We start from the raw sequence: 21,814 nt of genomic DNA, 5'->3' as shown, positions 1-21,814 counted from the left end.
CACCTTGGAATGCGGATCAACGTGTGCGGGAGAGCACAGACGAGATGCCCGTGTATGGTAGCATCTCGCCTAACCTGAATGCAGCTAGGTAACTCACGTGCCCACGTAGGGTGCATTAGGTACATTCTTCCGCTGAACACGTCCTGCCGAGACCCCTGGGAAGCACCGCGGTACGGTGCTGGGGCCGAGTTCATATCCATTGCCCTTGGGCCATGGAGATAGGGTATAGACGCTGCACATATATAATACCTATAGTAGGTGCCTAGGTAAGTAGGTACCTTATATGTGCACGGGAAATAGGTGCCTACAGGTATACTTAGGTGCCTAATGTTGTGTGAGACGCAGAGAGAAGAGATTGGGTGCGGTAGTGCCCTAGGTAGGTACCTAGGTAGGTAGCGGGTTGGCTGGGTCTGATTCAGATTGATACGCGACGTTGTGGATTCTTCGTAATATCGCGAGTATCGCAATTGACGTTGCCGTGTATTTCCAACCCCACGCGTGTGTGTCCGGGGTACCTCTCATCGCTCAACTGGGTACTTGCGCATATGCACCTGCCTAAGTACCTGCACAACCCGACACGACACGAGAGCAGATCGATCATGTGCACAATGCAAATCAATCCGAATTGTACCATCACCGGGAATGGCGCCGACGACCCCGGTAAGATCGGGTCAGGTAGGTACCCAAGGTTAGGTCGAGTTACATAGCTTAGCTTTCGGTGGGAGGAGGGAGGAGGAGCTTTCCCATGTACACACGTCCGTACATCCATCGGGTCAAGTACCTAGGTACCTAACGTAGTACAAGGGGTACACGTAGGCGGTACATATGAGAGTAGTCGAAGGAGAAGGAACTTGCCTGCCTTAGGTACCTGCTAATATACGGGCAGTCACCAACGCGGCTAGGTACTGAGGATACCTCACAATCTGACGTGGGCACAATACTAGGAATATGTACCTCCGGACAGAATGGCAGGTACAATGGCAGAGGGTTAGTTAGGCAGGCAGGATGGAAAGAACTGACCGTGAAAAGAACAGGAAGGAGAAGCCAGCAAGAGTGGAAGTTGCGCGACTTGAGAACCGCGTAATAAACGACCAATTGCCTCCCGCCGTTCCCTCCCCCCCCCTCCTTCTTCTCCCTCCATCACCCATCCGAATCCGTCCCGATCCATTCGCCAGCTTCTGCCAGCCGGCGTTGACTGGACGAGAACTTGGACCTGACTACCTCAATTTGATTGACCTATTCTCTCTCCTCGGCTCCATTGCCCAGGTCCAATCCATCCGGGCCATCCACGTCAACCTCCCACGTTCTTCTCTCATTACACGAACTCATTGGGAGCCCACGGACAGCTGGTCCTAATCATTGGCTTTTGGAATCGCCTGCTGCTGCAACATTTGCCTGCGCGTGCGTGCGTGTGTGCGTGCGTGTATTAGGTATACCTACGGATTTATTATAGTTGTCGCGTCTGGACATCTCTCTCTTCCCCTCCTCTAGCATTGTCAATCTCCCTCAGATCCTGGAATGCCCTTTAAGCAACGACTAGAATCAGCGCCTCACCCCATGTCTCAGATCTGCTCCCGGTACTAGTCGGTGCGCATTGCGTTGGTTTGACGCGACCGGGCAGTATTCCCGGCATCGAGCGTCTTGAACGTCCTGCGGCTTCGTCGAGGTCGGGCGCCGGGCCAGCTACGCTCTGACGCGTACATCTCGCATCCCGCTACACAGCATTCGTTGTCGACATCGGCCAATTCCAAGGTCATTTCACGCGACCCACGCTTTCCAGTAGCAGTCTATCTAACTGGACTATCCAAATCCCAATCCAAACCCAAATCCGCGTCCAAGTCGACGCGACAATCGTGCGCTTGGGCGAACCGACCCTCTCCCCACCCTTCTGACTAGCGGACCAACTCGTCACGCTATGTCGCAGATTGCCCACTACGCGAGCGGACCGGAGGGGCAACCTCCCTCTTCGCAGTCGCGAACTCTCACCAGCAGTCAAAGCCAGCCGCCAAATTACTGTAGCAACAATTCCCAAGACACTGTCACTTCTAACGATACCGATCGCGTCTTTACCCCGCCCGAAAGCGATAGCGAAGGCAGTGCGGTTCTGGGGAACGGGCACGCGTCCAGCCAGGAGTCTCAGCTCTTGCGCCTGTCCCAGATCGCTGCCGCCCAGCAGAAGATGGCCGAGGCGGATGGGAGCTTAGGGAATGGCGGCCAGTCGAGGAAAAGGATGGCCGACGGCGTGGTCAAGCACTCGAGGAGCAGCTCGAGCGTCTCGCCGGTGCGCGTCGGCCATTCTAGAAACACCAGCACCGTTAGCGTGGCGTCTACTGCTGGCAGCCGTATCGGGGAGGTAAGTGATCTCGGGGTTAGTGACGCGTCTACGCTCGTGTGCTGACTCCATCGTAGCTGTCAGCCGAGTTGAAAGCCAAACTGTCCTATGCTATGGTCAAGGTTAACAACGGTTGGCAAGGACGTTCGATTGACGAGATCGAGTCGCTCGCGTCGCAGGTCGCTTCTCCCACCTCTAGTACCTCTACGTTGCATGGCCGGCACGGCGCGTCTGCGAGCCCTCGAATCTCGGCTGCCCCCATGAGGCACAGGTCTTCCAGTGCCGTCACTAGCCCTACGACGCAAACCCATTCCCAAATTCGCACGTACGAATCCTTCTGGAGGGACAGCAACGCGAAGCCCGTGGCTTCTTCGACGCCCTCCGTCTCCCAACGCCCCGCCCTGGCCCCGCCCGCGCCTATACAGCCTCGCCAGCCAGACCACTCGAATCCGCGCCGTCATTCGAATGCGAGGTTCACGCCCGCCTATCTATCACACTCACATCACGCTTCTCCACACACGCCAGCCCAGCCCAGCCCGCTCCAGAGCACGCCAGGACAGGGATCTATGAGAACGCCCACTGTTGACCCCATTCTTTTCTCTCCGCACCAGAACGTTCGTGAACAGGAAGCCTTAGAGACGCTGATGTTCATGAGCAGTCCCGGGAATTCGGCGCACGTCCAGCACGCATTCCCCTCGTCCCAGCCGGTGCAACCGTTACAACCACCACAACAACCGCGAACTACCGCTGGGCGGACGGCTCTACCCACCCTCCCGAGCTCTCGGCTAGGCGCGGGAACCGAGGCTGGCGTCCAGGGGCGTAAAAGCCTCCCGACGGCGCGGCCGCAGCACCAGCAGGCACCTCAGGGCAAGCGCGTAGGGTTTGAGAAGTCGCCGGGCGGGTACGGCGGGATGGACGTTGACGACCCGCAAGGGTCTCCGTACGGTCGGGGGATGCCCCGTCGCCGAACAAACGGCTCGGCGCCGAGACCGGCGCTCTCCCTCCCGGCGGGCCTGAGCGGGCCATCTCGGCCGAGACCGGCGCTGCGGGGTGACGACATCGAACGCATGTTGGATCGAGCGGCCGCGGACGACAGCTCGGATTCCGAGGGGGAGATTCAGCTCCCCTCGAGTAGACGGCCTAACGGCCCTACGGTCGGAGTGTGACGCTGACTGCCGCGGCCGTCGCCGTAGCTTCCGGGGGCGGCGGATCTCACTTTGGACCTGGCTTTGTCGACTCCTCTCGCGCACGTGTATATGTTAGATCCTTTTTCCCTCTCCAGCGCGACACCGTCGCGCGATGAAGTATTTGGTCTTGGCATTGGCATTCACCACCATGATGCATTATCCTACCCGGGGGCATCTCGCCCTTTGGCGGGATCACACATTGGGACTCGAGGAGCAATTGGTTGCATTTACGGGGAAATTCACGAGCATGACGACGACGAGAAGCGGATTCTCTGATTTTTTACTCTGTTCCGGGAGAGGAGGACGAAGGCGGACAGGTGTGTATATACGCGGTGCGAATAGCGGGTAGGAGAGTGGGTGTGCGAGGATCGGACCTAAGTAGAGGGGGGGGGGGGGGCTGGTTCAGGGGGGTCAAAAGGAGGAGGGGGCGGGGTACTGGTGGCTCGGTAAGGGCATATAAAGTATAGCTAGCCTCAGTGGTTTGATCTCAATTCACTACATACCTGTCTGCGGGTAGCTTCCAGCTAATACCATGCACCTGGTAGGTAGCTGTGCTGGTGGTGGTGGTGAGTTTGCGAATTCGGGTAGAGGAGGGCGAGACATGGGGTTTAACCAGGTCGTGGTAGTAGGAGGTGGTGCCCTACGTGCGTGTTGGTTGCAGAGTCGACGGAGTGGTATGCATATGAGATGTGACGGTAGGCGGGGAACTACCTACCTACGGACTCGACTACGGAGGGGAAGCAGGTATATATAGGACCTCAGGTGGGTAGGTGTCGCAATGTGGTGCTTCCTGGGCGATCGGGTGGGTTTTCGACCTGTCTGTCTCGCCCGTGGCAGCTCTCCAGGGGTGGGAGAGAGGCTTTTGCACAGACGTAGGTAGGTAGGTAGTGCGTTCAATACAGGAAGGGTCCCATCCGCAACAGCAGCACCGGCAGCGGACGGTTCCGACTCCGAGACTGGTTGCAACCCGCTCCGCCACGGGCCGGTATGGGGAAAGTAGGTACCTAGGTATATCACCCGCATGCGGGGGCGCGCGACGACGACGGCCAGGTAGGTAGGTAGGTAATTCCTGTTCCAGGGGCGGACGCATACGTTGCGGGTGGCTAGGTACCTAAGGCAGGTAACTCGGTTGCGGGGCGGTTCGTTACCCTGGCGTTACTCGCCGTCGCCGATGGAGGGGGGGAAATGGAGAATAAATGAATGGGCTAGGCAGTGCGCCGCCACACGTAGTCACGCGCGCGCGCCGTTAACTCTCTGGGGCGAATCCCTTCGGGTCCCGCGGTCGAATCAGATGAGGCGCGGACCGGGCGCTGCAACGGTTGCGCGCGTGGGCGCGTGCGTGCGTTCGTGCGCCACCCCTTCCTCCCCCCTTGCCCTTTGCCGCGGGGTCGCCGTGAGTAGGCGCTGGGGGCGGTTCGTTGGGGATCAGATGGGCGAAGACGACGATTACGACAGCAGCGCAAGGTAGGTATGTATATGAAAGAGTGAGTGAGGACAGAGTTATGCCGACGAACATGGACATGCTTAGTAGATGTACCTAGATGGAGGTATACCTTAGGTACCTTAGGTACCTACTTCTGCCTACCTAGCACCTATAGATGCATGGACGTATTGTGTATGGGTATACATACCTCTAGCAGGTGCCTACCTACCTAGGTAGGCACCTAGGTAGGCCTAAGGGAATAGGCACAGGTATGGATAGATGCATACCTAGGTACCCAAGGATGGACGCGAGTCGTGGCCACGATATGACCCCGAGTGGTGGGATTCGTCCTGTGCATAAGCATCCGTTCCTATGCGTCGCCACCACCTCACAAACCTAGCGTTAGGAGGGGGGGATGTTCCGGGGCTACTTAAACGGCCCCCCCTCGGCTTCGCATCTTTGTTCCTCCCGTCTCACCTCGATAAATCCCCCAGTTCTCTTAGTTCTCTCTCCTCTCTCTTCCTCCCCCAAAGTCTGTCTTCCCGCCTCCAACCTCCACCTCCATCCTAGGACACATACATATATATACTTACACTCGCACTCACACTCGCGCCCTCACCTACGCCAAGGCACACACACACACATACACACGCAAGCCTGGGTACGACCGGCTTACTTACCAACCTAACCTCCCTGCCTACCTACCTCGAGGTTACATCGCTCGAGACGTGTCGCTGTGACGGAAGAGAAGCGCCCTCCCCAGCCTCGATCCCCACCACTCTGAACCATGTCCGCCGCCGACTACTACGGTAACAGCGGGGGCGGCCACCCGCCCTACCCCTCGCAGCCCAGCTACTCGCAACCGCAGTATGCGCCACCGGCATCCTCTCCCTACTCCCAGCCGACCTACGCGCCGCACGCCCAAACCCAGCACTATCTCGCCCCGCACCCGTCGTCCGCGCGCCCCGGCTCCGCCCACTCCGACGCCGGGTACCCGCCGCCGTACCCAACCTCTCCCCATTCTCCCTCCGGGTACGGGAAGGACGGGGACCCGCCGCGCCCGCACTCGGCCGATCCGTACGGCGGCGGCGGCCCGCAGTACGACCGCGACGGGCAGCACTACCAAGGCGGCGCCGAGGACGGAGAGAGGGGGCTCGGCGCCACCCTGTTGGGCGGCGGCGCCGGCGGCTTCCTCGGCCACAAGCTGGGCAGGGGGAAGCTCGGCACCGTTCTAGGCGGCGCCGTCGGCGCCGTCGCGGCGAACATGCTCGAGAGCCGCCTCGGAGGCGGAAAGCACTCGAGCGGGTACGAACACCACCAGAACTCGCATCCCCACTCCCACTCCCACTCGGGACACGGCAGCCACCGCGGGAGTCACCACGGAAGCCATCACGGGAGCCATCATGGGAGCCACCACGGGTACGGCGGCGGATACGGCGGCGGGTACGGGGCGTACGATTCCTCGTCTTCGTTGTCCTCCCATCACGGGCGGCATCACGGACACCACGGGGAGCAGGGCGGAGGGTACTACGGCGGGCATCATCAGCATGGCCACCACGGCGGGCATCAAGGGCACGGCTGGTAAGGTCGCGCCGAAGTTGACAAGTGGTGATAATGAGCGGATGAGCCGACGGACGGACGAATAGATAGACGAATTCTACGACGCGCGGTGCCTGGGCTAGTAGGTTGGGTTCGGCGTGCTCACGTCCGCCGCGGGTTCTGGTCGGCGTGAGGCACCGCTGTTACGTTACGATACGATCGACACGAAGGAGGGACGGATTGTTGGAGGCATATGGTTTGTAGTATTACCTAATGCGCGTGGGCTACGACTGGACTGCTATCAGTTGGATGGCTAGGAGTACAAATAGCTGTAGATACGCCGGAGCGGGCAACCCCTTTTTTTTGTATTTCACCACCGTCTGAGGTTGTCGGCCTCGCTGCTCTACTACCCCGTCCACCCCCTCCTCCCACTCCCGCAAGAGCCAGCTATCTGGCGTATGCTGCATGTATTCACACGTAGACCTGGGACACCCCCCCTTCGCATCTGGACACACCCTGCCACCCGGGTAGATTGCCCGCGGCTACTCTTGATGCCCGGATCGCACCTCTCGATCGAACATGCAATTCCTTCCCTTTCGATCCCCGGCGGGGACACGCCAGATGGTATACTCGTTGTATACCTATGCCGTACTGACCCCCCGGAAGTGGGACAACAATCCCCTAACCCTAGCCGAGTTGTTCTCGGCTCTCTGTTGCTGCCCGTGAGGAGTGCCTGCACCTGTGTTAGATGCGCTGGCCTCCCTCGCCCAGGCATGCAACTCCTCTCTTCCTGTTTGGGCCGATCTGCGCTAGGGCCCTGCTGTTATCGTCACGTAGGTATATTTCTGGCGAGGGCGCCCTGGTCTGGTAAACGGAGTCCCGCTCCTCCCTGTCGTTGGTCTAGATGGAGATCTAGTTAGGGGTGTCTTGAGTCGCGCCATTTAGACGGCGCACCATAGAACTGTGGTAGGTAGGTCGTCAGGGTCCCGCAGCCGAGCCCGCACACCGCTTCCGCGCGCTCTGCCCCGTCAGCGCTCTCGACCAGGACACCGTCGCGCAGCGGTCCTTCCTCGCCCCTCCCAGAACACGGCGTCGAAGACAGCGCCTTCACCGCGCGGACGCGGCCGCGTTGGGCTTCCTCTTGGGGCGGATGAACACGTCGACGGGCTTACTCCTCGCCTGCGTGCGCTGGCGCTCCCAGCGCGCCCTCTCCGCGCCGCGGCGCTTCTCGCGGGCGACCACGGCCAGCTCCTCGACGGCCGCCGCGATCGCCGCCGCGTGCTCGGCCCAGCGGGCGCGGGCGTCGGCGCCCCGCGCGTCCATGCGCGCCGCGAGGTCGGCCGCGCAGGCGGCCAGGCCGGGCGCGGCCGCCCCCGCGCCGCCGGCCGCCTTGTGCACCGCGGCGGCGCCGTCGCGCCAGTACGCGTCGAGCTCGGCGGCGCGGCGGTCGCGCTTGTCGCGGCGGCGGCCGGCGGCCTCGGCCTTGGCGCGCGGCGCCGCGAGCCAGGACGGCAGCTCGAGCGCCGGCGGCGCCGGCGGCAGCCCCAGCACCGCGGCGCACCCCGCCCGCGGCTTCGACGCCAGCAGGAACTTGTCCGGGACCCCCGCGATCCGCGTGCACGGCGCCGCGTCCGGGATCGTGGGCGTGGCGGGGACGGCGGCGCTGGGGGAGCGGCGAGTCGGCGCTAGGATTCGCCGCGCGCTGGGGGGCTCCGACTGTGCGGGGGTCTGTGGCGCGGGGGCTTGCGGCGCCGGGAAGGTGAGGCGGGGGAGCGCCGCGGGCGTCTGCGGTGCGGTGAAGACGAGGCGCGGCTTTGGGCCAGGGGTCGCCGGCGCTGGATCGCAGGGTGCTGGGGTGGAGGGTCCCGCGGTGCTCGTCGCGGGGGGAGACAGGAACGTGAGGCCGGGGACGGTGGCGCACGGCGCGGGGGTTATGCTTCTAGGCGTTGCGTCTGTTTCCCTTTCGGTGGCCGGCCGCTGCTCGGAGGTCGAGGGCGCCGCGGTATTCGTCATCTCGACCTCCCTCACTCCGCCAACCTCCACCATCACCACGTCGTCGTGGGACTCTGGCACAGCCAGCTGCAGCTGCTGCAGATGCAGCATCTCCTGCTCGAGCTCGAAATCGAGCTGAGCCTCGAGCATCTCCAGCTCGGGGTCTTCCTCGTCCACGGCCATCGTATCCGCCGCCAGCGCCCCCGTAGGCTGTTGGCGTGTTCCACTCTCTGCTTCGCTAGCCCAAGGACCCGGAGCCGGCGCGGGCATAGAGGCGGGCTCGACCTCGTCGATGGACATAGATTCAGGGACTATCCCTGGCGCGGCGAAGGGAGCAGGCACTGGGGCGGGTTCGCCAACGGACGGGGGGCTGTGAACGGGCTCTTCTACGTCGATTGTCATGGGCACGGGGGCAGGTTCTGGGTCAGGGGGTACCGCTAACTGGGGGGCCGCCTCTCCCACGGCGCCGAGCCCGAACCCTGCAACGCCCGGCTCCAGCGCGGGAACAAGTCCCGGGGCGACGGCCACCGCGGGCCCGGGGGCGAGCTCCAGATGCGAGGCCGGCTCCTGTGCAGGAGCGCCGAGGAGACTGTCGATCTCGCCAAAAACCGTCTCGGCGGCCGGTTTCGACGAAATCGTCTCCGGCGCTGAAGGGGCAGGTTGCGACTCGAAGACCGGTTCTGCCGCGAGCTCGCGATCCGGCTGCGGAGATGGCGTTGGGAAATGGAGAGCCACCGCGGGCTCGAGTTCTCGCTCGGGCGAGGTCTGAGGCTCGGGAGCGTGCTGCGGTACAAGGACTGGCTCCTCTTCGGGGGCTTGCACCGGTTCCGGGGGGGTCACTATTGCTGCTGTGATCTCGGGCTTAGGGGAAGTCGGGACCTCCCCGGTAAGCTGTGGTTCGGGAACGTCTTCGGGCAAGCGGACAGCTTCAGGCTGAGGGGAGGTCTCTCGCTCGAAGGTGGGGGGATGGGCCGGCACGGGGTCGCCCACGGGGACCGGTCTAGGAGCTGGCTTGGTGGTCGGTTCTTGCTCGGCGGACACTACGGGTTCACTGGCTGGAGCTGGAGGCAAAATTCGCTCACTAACAGGCTCAGAGCTATAAATCTCCGGACTGATAGACTCCAGCTCCAGGCTTGGCTCTTGCTCAGCGGCTACCACGGGTTCACGCTCCGGAGCCGGAGGCATTACTGGTTCACTAACGGGCTTGGGGATGGGAGCCTCCAGAGTGACAGACTCCGACTCCGGGGTTGACTCTCGCTTGAAGGCGGGGGGCTGGACCGGCGTGAGGTCGCCTACGGGGATCGGCATAGGAGCTGGTTCTTGCTCGGCGACCACCACGGGCTCACTAGCCGGAGCCGGAGGCGTGGCTGGCTCACCAACAGGCTCGAAGCTAGAAACCTCTAGCGTGGCAGACTCCAGCTCCAGGGTTGGCTCTTGCTCCAGACCAGACAGAGGCTTGACAACTGCCTCAGGCTCGGCAAGTGCTTCAAGCTCGGGGGTTGGCTCAGGAGCGCGCAGGGGCTCATTAACCGCCTCAGGCTCTGGGGTAGGCTCTGGGGTAGGCTCGGGGGTAGGCTCGGGGGCGGGCACCGGCTCGGTAGAGCCAGGAGCTTCCTGTGCTACCTTTCTATTTAGACCCCTAACCCGTCGCCATTCCTCCGAGAACGGAGCCACTCGTCTGGGGGAGTTTCGGAGCGGCGAAGGGGTTCGGGGCGGGGAGGGCGACGCGTATCGGGTCTTGCCCTTCAGGTACTTCGGCTCGATGGCGTAGAACCTCGTGGGAGGATGCACCGACGGCCTTCCTGTGAGGAGAGCCCCTCGCATAAGTGTATGGCGAGGCTTGGCAGAGACCGATGCGGTGGCGGGAAAGATAGATTCGGCTATGGCTTGACTGACCGTAACGTTGTCGGTTGCCGGGAGGGGGCCGGGTGTGATATCGGCGACCACTACGGTGCTAGACATCACAAGCTGTGAGGGCGCTGAATGCTCTGCTTGGACTTCGGCGTCGACCGCGGTGGTACTAACCGACATACCAACCGACGCCGTCGGAGCAAGCCATTTTGCGAGACCCATCAGCGACCCAGCAGAACGCTTGCGCGTCTGACAGATGGCAGTGACCAGGGCGTCGCAGGCATAGACGCAAGGGCGCGAAGTATAAGAGACTATAGCGCGGTAGGCCCTCTTCGCGCCTCGAATCAGCGCGGGGCGGAACACCAGGGCCAGCGCGGGCAGGCCGTAGCAGGCGATCTTGGCGTAGCTCGCGCCGCGGAGGAGGCAGGCGAGCAGGACGGCGGCGAGGGTGGCGCCGGCGCGGTAGCGGGCGCGGAGGAGGTGGACGCCGACGAGGGCGAGGGCGTGCAGCTCGCCGGGGGTGCCGCGGCCGCGGCCGCCGGCCAGCCCCTGGACGCAGACGGCGGCGAGGAAGTTGGCCGTCAGCACGCCCAGGTGCGCCGCGGCGGCGTCCCCGTCGCAGAGCGCGTAGCCGAGCACGCACCCCAGCGCGGCGCCGAGCGGGACGGAGAAGATGGCGTCGATGGCGAGGAAGAAGGGGAAGAGGTGTGTGAGGGCGGACATTTTGTAAGGGTTTGGGTGAGGCGAGAGGGGGGGTGAGAGAAGAGTGAGGTGCGTGTGGCGATGATAGGGCTGGCTGAATAGCCGATAATGGGCCCAGTCAGAGACTAGGAAGTGCGTTGGGATCGCGATGACGATGGTTGAAGATGGTAACAACAGACGGAATTGATAAGACGCAGGACGAAGCTGTGGGCTCGAGGATGCTGTGATATCAAGTCGGGCTGTTGTTGGTGAACGAGGGAAAAAATTTCGGAGATTAGGAAAGAGGGGAGACTTTTCGATATAGTTGCCCCCCAGGACCGGATCAGTAGCTGTCGCCGTGGTGAAGTGGTCTCGGTGCCTCGTTTCGAAGGTGGCGAATATTCACATTTCGCGACGTACCCGACAACGCCCGCGCCAGTATATAATAAAGCACTGTGCCCATCACTCAGCCAACCCAAACCCGGCCACGCTGACTGGTACCTCGGCCCGCCTCCTGGCTATTATTCTTCTGTCACGTCGGTACTTGACACGCGTGTGTAATCTGGGTGATTCGGCGTCAAGTTTACAAGCGATTGATCGAAGTATCACTACTACACTACGTGTAACTCAGCTTCAAGTGACTGCCTTGGTGGCTACCCCCGGATATCGGCCCAGTCGGGAACCCCCATTGAGTCACACTAGAAGCTGCACACGTGCCCGGGGGGGACAATGGGGCATAGCATATAGCGGCTCGGGTGCAGAGAAGTATAGGTGTCGTATAAACAGCTATTCCAGTCTCCCCACGGGACGAAACACATACCAACCTAACACTCCAGGCATCACCAGCCGCTAGGTGGGGGGGGGCACTGCTAGAACTTGAAGCGAATGCCGAGGCTGTATGACTGATTTAAGCGACGACGAGATGTATGATGGGTGATCGGAAGAGAGGCATATTCAAGTATTAGTTGCTCATCTTTTTGATAGATCGAGCACATACTAACATCTCACAATCAACCCTCAAGCGTTGATATAAGACAGAGGGTCAGAAAATGGCCAGGTACTCGCTCGTGATTCAATATACTGTATGCACCATGGTTTTTGAGTTGGACAGAGTTTCTCTACTAGAGTAGCCCTACACGATTTCGCGTGTGGTTGTCGAGACAATGTCTACCAGTATTTATGGCCTTGATGTGAATGCGTATTAATAGTATTCAATGCAAACAGAGTGAATGTGGGATTTGGGGGGATTGCTTCGCACAGTGTTGAGATACGTATATATACGTACATATTCACCCGCCTAAAAGCATCAGATAAGCTAAGGAGTTAAGATATAATGTAGGTTGCCTTGGGAACACCTCAGTGGATGCCTAAGGCCAGGACTTTAAGCCACGTGCGTCTCGACTGTGTAAGTGCCTCAGAGGGAGGTGTCGAGAGTAGGCATAACAACTCGACGTGCAGTACATATAAACAGGCGGACGGACGATGTACCAAAGAACCCTGTGATCGACCGCCTTAGGAGACATGTCCAGTTTCCCGAAAGGGCAATACGCTGGTATTTTCCCGCGAGAAAATACGCGTATAGTCCGCCGTAATCCGCGGATACTCGACGCTCTAACGTCAGAACCTCGACGATTAACCTGCGATCCCGTCCCATTTGGAGACGTGCTTGGCGTCTCAACGACAGCGTGGTGATTGGCCACCATCGCACTCCACTTCCCGAATCCAGTATCCAAATCGACCCGGGGTTCGGCCCCCGCTAGCAGTGCCAAGAGCGCTCCAAGTCTTGGAGCTCAGGAGAGATTCTCGCGGTTGGATGACGGTGTGGTTTTGATACCTGTTGTCTCATTTCTCTGAGGCGAGACAGACAAGAAAGAACCTGGATGTAAGCACGTTCGTGTCACATCCACGATAATTCCAATTCCTGACCACCACACACGCCTTCTGGAAGTCGATGTTTCGCCCGAGCCCCTATGAAGCACCCATGGCTACGTCCGCAGTGATGTCTGATATTCGATAATATAGGATATTTCCTTTGTATTCGTCTGGCTTCTCTAGAGCCGTGGTTTTGAATATGTCCCAAGAAAAGAAGCATTATACTATCGGTATGCCCGCGCGCCCGTAAGCCGTCGTGAGAGAACCGACACCAGCCGTATATACATAATGTACACGTAGGCATATATAAATAAATCAGAACCCGTGTTAGCCTCTATCCCAAACTCCTCACTTTTAACCCCTCTCCTATTAATCCCAAACCGTCTATCGTTGCCCCAGCTCCGGATCGTGCACGCGTATTTCGGGGCTCGGTTTTGCGCGCTCGTTGTCGTTGCCCTCCCACACGACAATTTCGGGGGCGGATTCCTGCCCCTGAGCCGCGGCGTTGGTATTTGTCTCTTCCTTCTTCTCTGACAGCGAGTCCGCCGTCTCCTTCCCTCCCCTCCTCCATAGCCTGCTGAACACGAAACCGACTTTGCGGCACAGCTTAGCTAGAAACCGGTACACTACGACGACCGGCGCGCCGACGGTGGCGGCGATCTTGGCGAACCAGGCGTCGGGGAAAAGCCGGATCGCGACGGCCCACGGGAGCGAGACCGCCGCGGCGACGACGCAGATGGCCCACTGCGTGCCGTTAATAGCGGTGATCTCGAAAGCGGCGCCGCCGACGAACACGATCGCGATCTGCGCACCGACCATAATGATGTTGATAATGATGAAGAACTGGTTGCGGTGGACGCCTTCGAAGATGTTGAACTTGTTGTCGAGGCGCCGGTTGTTGAACTCGTTGAAGATCTGCATCCAGACGAACGTGTTGAAGACCATGGTGTTAAGCTCCAGCCTCTGGGTCGTGTTGCTCCGGTCGTAGCCGAGGATCTGGGCACCGGCGAAGTGGAGGACGAGCGTGACGGCCAACTGGAAGATTGCCTGCCCGATGATCATCTTCCACATATTCGTCGTGATGAGCGGGGCGCTCTTCGGCTGCGGCTTGCGATCGAGGATTCGTTCGGTGGGCGGATCAGTGGCGAGCGCGAGCGCGGCAAAGGTGTCCATGATGAGGTTCACCCATAAGAGCTGAACGGCGGTGAGCACGGAGTGCATGTCCGGATCGGCGACGGCGGAGATAAAGGCCAGGAGCACGGCGGTGATGTTAACCGTGATTTGAAACTGGCGATACGTTAGTATTAGAAGGCCCCTGAGAAAACACGTCCTAGCCGGGATTTACCTGAAGGAACTTCTGCACAGAGTCATTGACCGCCCGTCCCCACTTGAGGGCGGTAAGAATAGAAGTGAAGTTGTCATCCATCAGTACGATCTCCGAAGCCTCCTTAGCCACCTCGGTTCCGCAAATTCCCATCGAGAAACCGACGTCGGCGGTCTTGAGGGCCGGCGCATCGTTAGTGCCATCTCCAGTGACGGCTACCGTCTCTCCGAGAGCCTTGAGCCGAGCAACCAGGATTCTCTTATCCTCGGGCGATGATCGCGCCAGCACCTGTAAGCTCGGCAGCTTGCTATCCATCTCCTTCTCGCTAAGTTTTCTGAACTCGGGACCTTCCATGATGAGGCCACCCGTGTAGATACCGCATTCCGTAGCAATTGCTTGCGCAGTAACCGCATTGTCGCCGGTTACCATGCGGACCACAACACCGGCATTTTGCGCCTTGCGGACCGCCTCGGGGACGCCAGGCCTGACAGGATCTTGGATGCCGACGAGGCCGAGCCAAACGAGGTTGTTGAGGACCGTATGAAATTGAACGTGGCCATCTTCCAGCTCTGCACCAGCTGGGGGCCACTGCGTGAAATCCTTGTACACGATTCCGATGGTTCTCAGCGACCCCTTTGCGTAGGTTCTAATAAGCGACCCTAATTCTATGCGATCGCCGTCGGTGAGTTCGCTTGCGTCGAGCGAATCGATATCTGCCTTCTGGCTGCAGTAGTCGAGCAGGATTTCCGAGGCCCCCTTGACTAAGAGCCTGTACCCCGAGCCATCTCGCAGCTTGATAGCTGCGCCCATGCACTTCTTGGCCGAGTCGAAAGGCATCATCTGAACGACTTGCTCGTTGGCTCGAACCTCGGCCAGCGACTGCATCCCCAGGTGGTCCTTCGCGAGCTGGAGGAGCGCGGTCTCAGTCTTGGAGCCGATGAAGGTAAACTGGCCGGCTTCCTCGCCCTCGAACGCCGTAGAATTGACGGCGACCGACTGCACTACGACATCCTTAGTCGCCTGTGCTAGCTCAGATGCCCATTGTGAAACGTTTCGGGTGCCGGGCTTCTCAACCTCCGATTTTGCGAAACTCGATTGGCCAAAGGTGCCCGCGACGACGGTCATCTTATTGGTGGTCAGCGTGCCAGTCTTATCCGAACAGATCGCCGTGGCGTTGCCCATCGTCTCACACGCGCGTAGCACGCGCACGAGATTTTTCTCCTTGAGGAGCCGGGTGGTGGCGAAGGCTAGCGCCAGTGTCACGGCCAGAGGCAGACCCTCTGGCACAGCCACGACGATGATGGTGACAGCCACAATCAGGATGTCCAAGAAGACTGAGGCCTTCACCGAACTTGTGCGAGTGTCTGTGGATAGTCCGCCGACGAAGCGGAAGAGTAAGACAAAGAAGAGTAGGATAGCTGCTGCGCCTCCAAGCTTAGCGATAGCGACTGCGAGCCGCTCGAGCTTCTTTTGGAGCGGAGTCGCTTCGATCTCAGTTCGTACCGACATCATGATCTTACCGAAGCTCGAGTTCACGCCGACTGCGGTGCAGATGAATGTGCCGACACCCTCGAGCACCTTCGAGCCAGAAATGATGAAGGGGTCGAGACCTTTGGGGTCTGCGCCGGATTCTAATTGTGACATCACTTGCTCGCCTGGGGTCTTTTTGATGGCGTCGGACTCTCCAGTTGCTGACGATTCGTCGCATCTGAGGTCGTGTCCGTCGATGAAGATGCCGTCGACGGGAACTAGGTCACCCGGCTCGAGGTGGATGACGTCTCCGACGAGGATATCGTGAACATTAATCATAAACGACTTCCCAGACCGGACGACCTTGACCTCTCGATCCTCTTTCTTCGCATTTAGCCTGACAAATGCCCGCTCTTTTTGCCAATCGTTCAGCGACCCCACGAGCGTGACGATGAGGATGGCTATGATGATCGCCACACCCTCGACCCAGTCGACAGATGGGGGTGCCCCTGGCTCCTTGGGGGTTCCAAATGTTTCATAGAGGCCGAGGGCGAGGGAGATGGCCGCAGCCACGGTTAGTAGGATGATGACCTTGTCGTTGTAAGCATTCCACATCAATATCCATATCGGTGTGGCTTTCTTCGCCGGCAGCACGTTTTTCCCGAAGACGCGTATGCGATCGACGAAGGCGCCGGAACCGGGGGGAGATGTCAGGATTTCCGACGCCGGGAATTTATCGGACGTCCTTCTGACGGCCTGCTCGAATGTGATGGATGACGGTGCCGACGTCTCGTCGATGCTGAGACCGGCGTGGAGATCCGTTTGCAAGCCGCGTGCTATCCCTTGAGGGCCACCCAACGCGCAGAACGCGGGTAGTGATTTAGGGTCCTGGAGCCTGTCTAAGTGGCCGGGGCTGAACGCAAACGGGTTGTTGTCAACGTGGAAATCGTCCTCGGCGCCGGGATCCGGTCGGAGAGTGGCTGCCGGATCCACCGTCAACACGCTTGACCCACAGTCTGACTGAGGTGGCGTTAGAAACGGGCTGTTGGAAGCGGAAGGGGTCAGGAATGGATTTGATATGGTCGAGACATTCGATACGAAAGAGCCAGAGGGGGTGACGGCTCTAGTCTCGTTCGTGTCGCTCCTTGGGCGTGTTCGTGTGTCTACCACTAATATCGGTGGTGCCAGAGTATCGCCCGCCATGGCTCGGAGTAGTTCTGTTTGTTGGCCTTTAGAGATTAGGGTATTAAGGTAGTAGTGGCTTGATGATAAAGGGCCGTAGGGCTCAACGACTTCGGAGAACTGGTGGGGTCGTTGCTGAATTCCTGCTAGATTCTCGCTGTATGTATATAGATGACCGTACGTAGCGGCCTTGTCTTTACGGACAGGACTTTTCGGTAAATGATATATGGTGGTCCGGTAGGTCCATATATTGGGAGAGCTTATGCGGTGAAGTGCCTTGGAGCCTAGAGGAGGCAAGGCGCCGTCTTTTCAGGATAGCGCCAAAAATCCACTTCACTAGTGGGAGGGTGGGTGAGGTTTCTGGTACGGTTGCCGAGGCCGCGCGTGTTCAGTCTGGGACCTTGGGCAAGGGTTCAGATTCCGTGGCCCTGCTGATGTCAAGTTTTCGGCACAGCGCGCGTCGTGTGTCGTGTGTGTGTCGTGTGTGGGTGAACGCCTGAAGGCTTAGAGGCAAAGAGGGCTCCGTGGGGATCTCGGATGGTCACGAAGCCGCTAGGCGCACTATGCCGCCAGGAGGCTGTGTTGAATTGTAAACCTAGCTTTAGAGCGGCTCTGTACCGTAGGCCTTAGCGGAAGGCAAAATTTGGGTGTCTTGGAGGCCGCTTCGTTCTGCAGCGTGAGCTAGGCAGCGCTACGGTCGTCCGTATATATAGTGCAATATGCCTGCATGCAACTCCGCTTCTTAACTAGGTCGACTGGGAAGAGTTGGAGACAAGGATTTGTAGGCCGACTCTATCGTCGATCGATAATCGGCTACTACCACAAGAATATGTGTATGTACACAGGATCTTGGGAAGTTAGACTTGCGATCGAAGACCTTCTCTTGCTCTTTCGCAAAGAGGGGCGCCAAGGGAGGCTGTGCTCGAAGGGGCCCAATCGGAGGTTGAGCGATTCACGCTGGTCCCATCATCGAAACCGACCTGCTTCATTTCGACAAGCCCGGGGGTTGAATGCGTAGTTGTGACTGTGTGGTAGATAGTCGACGCGATAGTTGGCGAGAGGAGGAACCAGGGGAGCCGGCGATGTTGAAGGGAACGCTGTTGTTCGACATCGCAGAGGGTGGGTTGGTTGGATATGCCTAAGGAGGTAAGTATAGCAGGCAGCCGATAGAAAGATTGGTAGAGATTAGTAGACAGATGTACATAGGTACTACTACACGCCTCCTACCCGATTGGGCTAGGCCTCTGACATACGGTACCTAATTAGGTAGATGTGCACTATTAGGCGGTACAGCCTGGTTACTTGCATATGCAATATTGGCAAAATCTGGAGGCCCGATTAAGTAAAAATGACTGAACGCTTTTACCGTCTTGTTAGTATTATTGCTACCTCTTCCAGTTATACAGCAAGTCGACACGATCAGTCAATTTCCACAGGTATTACCTAGGTAAGTTAATAAGTACCTGGTTCTGTGGCTATGAAGTACCTCTATATCTCTCCCTACCTCTCTCTCCGCCTCCGGCCGATGGCGGTAAACCGGTTGGGCACACGTCTCAACTCCCGATCGCACCGCTCCAACGCTGCCCTTCTTGGCTGTTATACTGCGTGGCAATAGGGTCTGGAATTCTCATTCGTGAAGCGTTATTGCGTCCTGGTCCCACGGTCCCACCTCGAATTTTGGCTGTAGGTATGTCATCATCCATTCAATGCGTAGGCGCCTAGTCTCTCCAAATGCGGGGGGACACGCTCTATAAACAAGCACAGAGTTATACCTTTCCTATAGTAGGTCGCGTGCGTGTGGTACGTAGTGTAGGCAACCCTCTCTGTACTATCCTCACAGCCCGCCGTCCAGCTTTCTCTTACGCCTACCCGTCTCGTCGTTGCGCCCTCTGATCTTAGAGTGACGACAGCGATTTTATGCGGCCGAGACGTGGTAGACAACGCAACTAAACCTGCAACGTAGGCTACCAGAGAGATCGAGTACGTCGCCCTTGGCGTCCTAAACCAGACCCTGCCGAAGATCGCGGAAGCGCTAAGGGTGGCTGAGCCCCCATACACAACTAACCGGTATCAAACACGTTGGAAGCTGTCTCGTGGGTGCAAAGCAGTGGGACGATAAGGAACGACCAAGTTCGGGTCGGAGTGAGGGGTGGAGTGTCGTCGTCGGTATCCAGCAATGCTGACCTAGATGGGTCCCGCTAATGCCGAGGCTGGGCACAGCAGAACTTCCCGACTCTTCCAGCCCCAGTGCTAGGAGTTTTCCACTCTATTTTCCCTCGATAGAAACTTGTTTGCGGTCCCTAGGCACAGCAGGGCGATTCTCGCACGAGTCTTAGATGCACGGATCTGACCTCGGGCGCGTGTGCGGAAGCCCCGGGCTCCTATCTCTGTACTCATAGTCAAGAGCAAAAGGTTCTCGCGCGGATCCAGGCTTGGTACGGATCCGGTCTTACGCTATCGCGAACACAGCCTCATTATAAGTAATCCTTAACGTGGTACCTAGTACTGGGATAGTAGCACGGGTAGGCTACTCGGGTAACATGTGGTGGGATCCCGGCCTTTGCCCATGGAGCATAATACGTTAGGTATTCAGGCAAGTCTTTCTATGAGCCCTTGGGCTTACCGTCAGTCGAGGGTAGGGGAATCCTGGTATCAGATTCCGGCCATGTCCTGATGAGAGCAGGGCGGATATGTTGATCGATCATCGGCCGAGGGGCGGAGTGGTCTCGACGCGCCGTCACCATGATGAAAGCATACGAGGCTTTGCGGGCTTATTTCCGTGAGTTCGAGTGTGATGTTCTTAATGTCTGGTTTATGGAATCTCTGTCGTCATGTATACGACGTCAGAGTAGCATAGAGTGGCTATGGCTTCGCCGAGAGGGAAAGAGCCTGAATAATTTCAGCACATTGTCACCAATAGGGGATAGGTAACTGATAATCCTTTGCTTAGCTAGAGGCAAGATCTTTCTACCGTTGAACGCGGTTTGGCGAGTCCACTTGTAGAGATGAGCCAATGCTAACTTAGGGTAGGAGCAGAAGCCTTATGCTTACAATACCCTTGGTACTGATTTGAATCCTGCCTTACCGCGGTTGACGATTTTCGGTGAGTCTGTCCTAGGGCTGTGAGGATGGTAAGAAACTTAATCCGTTGGTATTGTAATACACGAGAGTTAGAGCGGCAAGGATATTATTGTATCGAGACGGGCCGTTGTCGTTGATGACTTGTGAAACTATAAAGACGCCCCGGGAAATCCATGCCACAAATGTGCAACTAGGGTTCTCACGTAGGCAGAATATTAGGCTTGAGAGTTCCTCTCCGGCCGCAGTCCAGAAAGTTAATGATTGTGGGATAAACGCCCGATATGATGATATTTAAACGAAAGCCGCCCGTTGTCCTAAGCGGAACCTGCCGGTAGTTAGGCTGCCCCTCCGTTGCTCTCAGACGATCGGCCTTTTGGCCCCTGAAGATTTTTCATGGCCTGAAAAAAGGTGAAAGAAAAAGGCGTGATGTCCGTATAATTCGAGACATCCAATATTAAGTCGTGGTGCGTTGCTTGTGGCGTTGGCGACGACCCGACTAACGGTTGGGCTCTCTCGCTTGCCAAGGCAGATTTGATAACTGACCACAAGTGAAACTCCGGTAACCCGCGGTCGGCGCAGGGTCCGGACCCGGGTGACATCGAACATGCGACTGCGTGTGTCTACTGATTTACCATCGTACGCCGACCCGCCCTCGTAGCTGAGCTACCTATCCGAGGCCGAGGAAATCCAGGTTACAGACGAGGAGGGGTATGGTTGGGCCGAGAACGGAAATCCAAGTCAATAGAAAGCTTAAGCCATACACATGCACGAGGGACCATCTCAGCTATTACGTGCCTAAATATACCTGTTTTATCTCCGAGAGCATCAGATATATTAACTATAGTGAAGATCAGAGTCAGGTATTAAAACGGGGGCGTGTAGGCCAATAAATTAAACGATAATAAGCTCGTTCCGAACTGTGTATCGCGTAGAGTCGTGAGCTATAAGTGCCGATCTCGGCACGCCGTCGCCTTTCTAAACGTACAAAATGTATTTGTCGCGCGAAAACGTAGACGCCTGTGTACATTTGCCCCTTTGGATACATAGGCATATCACTTAGAAGGGTGTAATCGTCTTCAGAATGACCGACCCGCTAATTACAGGTTGGGTGAGCGAACGGTGATTATTTTGTTAGCCGGTTATCTAACTACCTTTAGCAGTCCTAAGCTTAGGGATAGTCGCACCTCAGCTGCTAGGGTAGCTGTGCACTTAATTCCTAGGTGAAACGATACGTTAATAACGCGTATCCTTCGTTGTGCGTGCCTAGGCTTAGTAAAGAAGCCGGAAACGTTGGGCTTGTTAGTATTATCTCGGTGTTGAAGCAAGTACGCGCCTCGTAGGATAACGACCCTTGCAGGAGCATCGCAGTATATTAACTACGAGAGCCTCGAAAAGCTTACTAGTGCTCCTCTAGAAGCTGCATTTAACCGAGAGGATCGCGGATGTCGCTGTACGTATGGGGCTTGCCTGTCCTGGGCGAGCTGTGCTTGCTCCTCCTTGGCACCCATCGCCCAGAGTGCCTCTGGACTGAGGTTGAAATCCCCAACCTCTTTAAACAGGCCGTTCCAAGTGTTTTCAAAGTTACTAAACTTCAGCCCATTGTAAAGTCGTTACTTGGATGTGAATAGTTTCTAGATACTCACGTGAAAGAACATAGATGCCATGAGTTACGTATAGTGGGTAGGCTTATATGCGGTATCTTCCTTGGTGACCAATTCTCCGAAGATGGGGCTCTGATGGGGTAACTGTAATGGGAGGGAGCCGGCGTGGGATATTATCCTATCAGCTGGAATTCGGTGGGGTTTATGCGGTGGCGCATGGAATCGCGTACCTTGGGTACATCACGAGAGGAAACCCGGTTTCGATTGGAAAATATTAGT

At 58.0% G+C, this 21,814-nt stretch overlaps 4 protein-coding genes across 4 annotated transcripts; 2 read left to right on the top strand and 2 right to left on the bottom strand.

The window, feature by feature from the left end:
• Positions 1 to 1,636: 1,636 nt before the first annotated feature.
• On the top strand, positions 1,637 to 3,605 carry GGS23DRAFT_390066 (uncharacterized protein). Its single transcript, XM_051513507.1, has 2 exons — positions 1,637 to 2,353; positions 2,410 to 3,605. Exons 1-2 carry the CDS (start codon positions 1,916 to 1,918, stop codon positions 3,496 to 3,498), a joined length of 1,527 nt encoding a protein of 508 aa, XP_051367514.1. The 5' UTR covers positions 1,637 to 1,915; the 3' UTR covers positions 3,499 to 3,605.
• A 1,808-nt stretch (positions 3,606 to 5,413) lies between these two features.
• Positions 5,414 to 6,997, top strand: GGS23DRAFT_588378 (uncharacterized protein). The gene has a single exon (XM_051517545.1). It carries the CDS (start codon positions 5,730 to 5,732, stop codon positions 6,525 to 6,527), a length of 798 nt encoding a protein of 265 aa, XP_051367513.1. The 5' UTR covers positions 5,414 to 5,729; the 3' UTR covers positions 6,528 to 6,997.
• Positions 6,998 to 7,588: 591 nt separating this feature from the next.
• GGS23DRAFT_600994 (uncharacterized protein) lies at positions 7,589 to 11,047 on the bottom strand (the record flags this gene model as incomplete). Its single annotated transcript, XM_051519153.1, has 1 exon — positions 7,589 to 11,047. The coding sequence occupies one exon, from the start codon at positions 11,045 to 11,047 to the stop codon at positions 7,589 to 7,591; it is 3,459 nt and encodes a 1,152-aa protein (XP_051367512.1).
• A 2,094-nt stretch (positions 11,048 to 13,141) lies between these two features.
• On the bottom strand, positions 13,142 to 17,227 carry GGS23DRAFT_390037 (plasma membrane calcium-transporting ATPase). Its single transcript, XM_051513506.1, has 2 exons — positions 14,223 to 17,227; positions 13,142 to 14,164 (listed from the first exon to the last, which is right to left on the bottom strand). The coding sequence occupies exons 1-2, from the start codon at positions 16,872 to 16,874 to the stop codon at positions 13,262 to 13,264; spliced, it is 3,555 nt and encodes a 1,184-aa protein (XP_051367511.1). The 5' UTR covers positions 16,875 to 17,227; the 3' UTR covers positions 13,142 to 13,261.
• Between the last annotated feature and the right edge of the window lie 4,587 nt (positions 17,228 to 21,814).

Source organism: Durotheca rogersii (assembly GCF_024521655.1).
Source record: "Durotheca rogersii strain YMJ 92031201 chromosome Unknown GGS23scaffold_42, whole genome shotgun sequence".
Lineage (NCBI taxonomy): Eukaryota > Fungi > Ascomycota > Sordariomycetes > Xylariales > Xylariaceae > Durotheca > Durotheca rogersii.
Note: the sequence above shows the minus strand (reverse complement) of the source record. Positions and strands in the feature narration are given on the sequence as shown.

Bases quoted from the DNA above. Each gene is read 5' to 3' on its own strand.
- GGS23DRAFT_390066 (XM_051513507.1), top strand. From the start codon at position 1,916: ATGTCGCAGATTGCCCACTACGCGAGCGGACCGGAGGGGCAACCTCCC. The intron at 2,354-2,409 runs GTAAGTGATCTC...ACTCCATCGTAG, and splicing joins CTGGCAGCCGTATCGGGGAG to CTGTCAGCCGAGTTGAAAGC.
- GGS23DRAFT_588378 (XM_051517545.1), top strand. From the start codon at position 5,730: ATGTCCGCCGCCGACTACTACGGTAACAGCGGGGGCGGCCACCCGCCC.
- GGS23DRAFT_390037 (XM_051513506.1), bottom strand. From the start codon at position 16,874: ATGGCGGGCGATACTCTGGCACCACCGATATTAGTGGTAGACACACGA. The intron at 14,165-14,222 runs GTAAATCCCGGC...ACGTATCGCCAG, and splicing joins CTGTGCAGAAGTTCCTTCAG to TTTCAAATCACGGTTAACAT.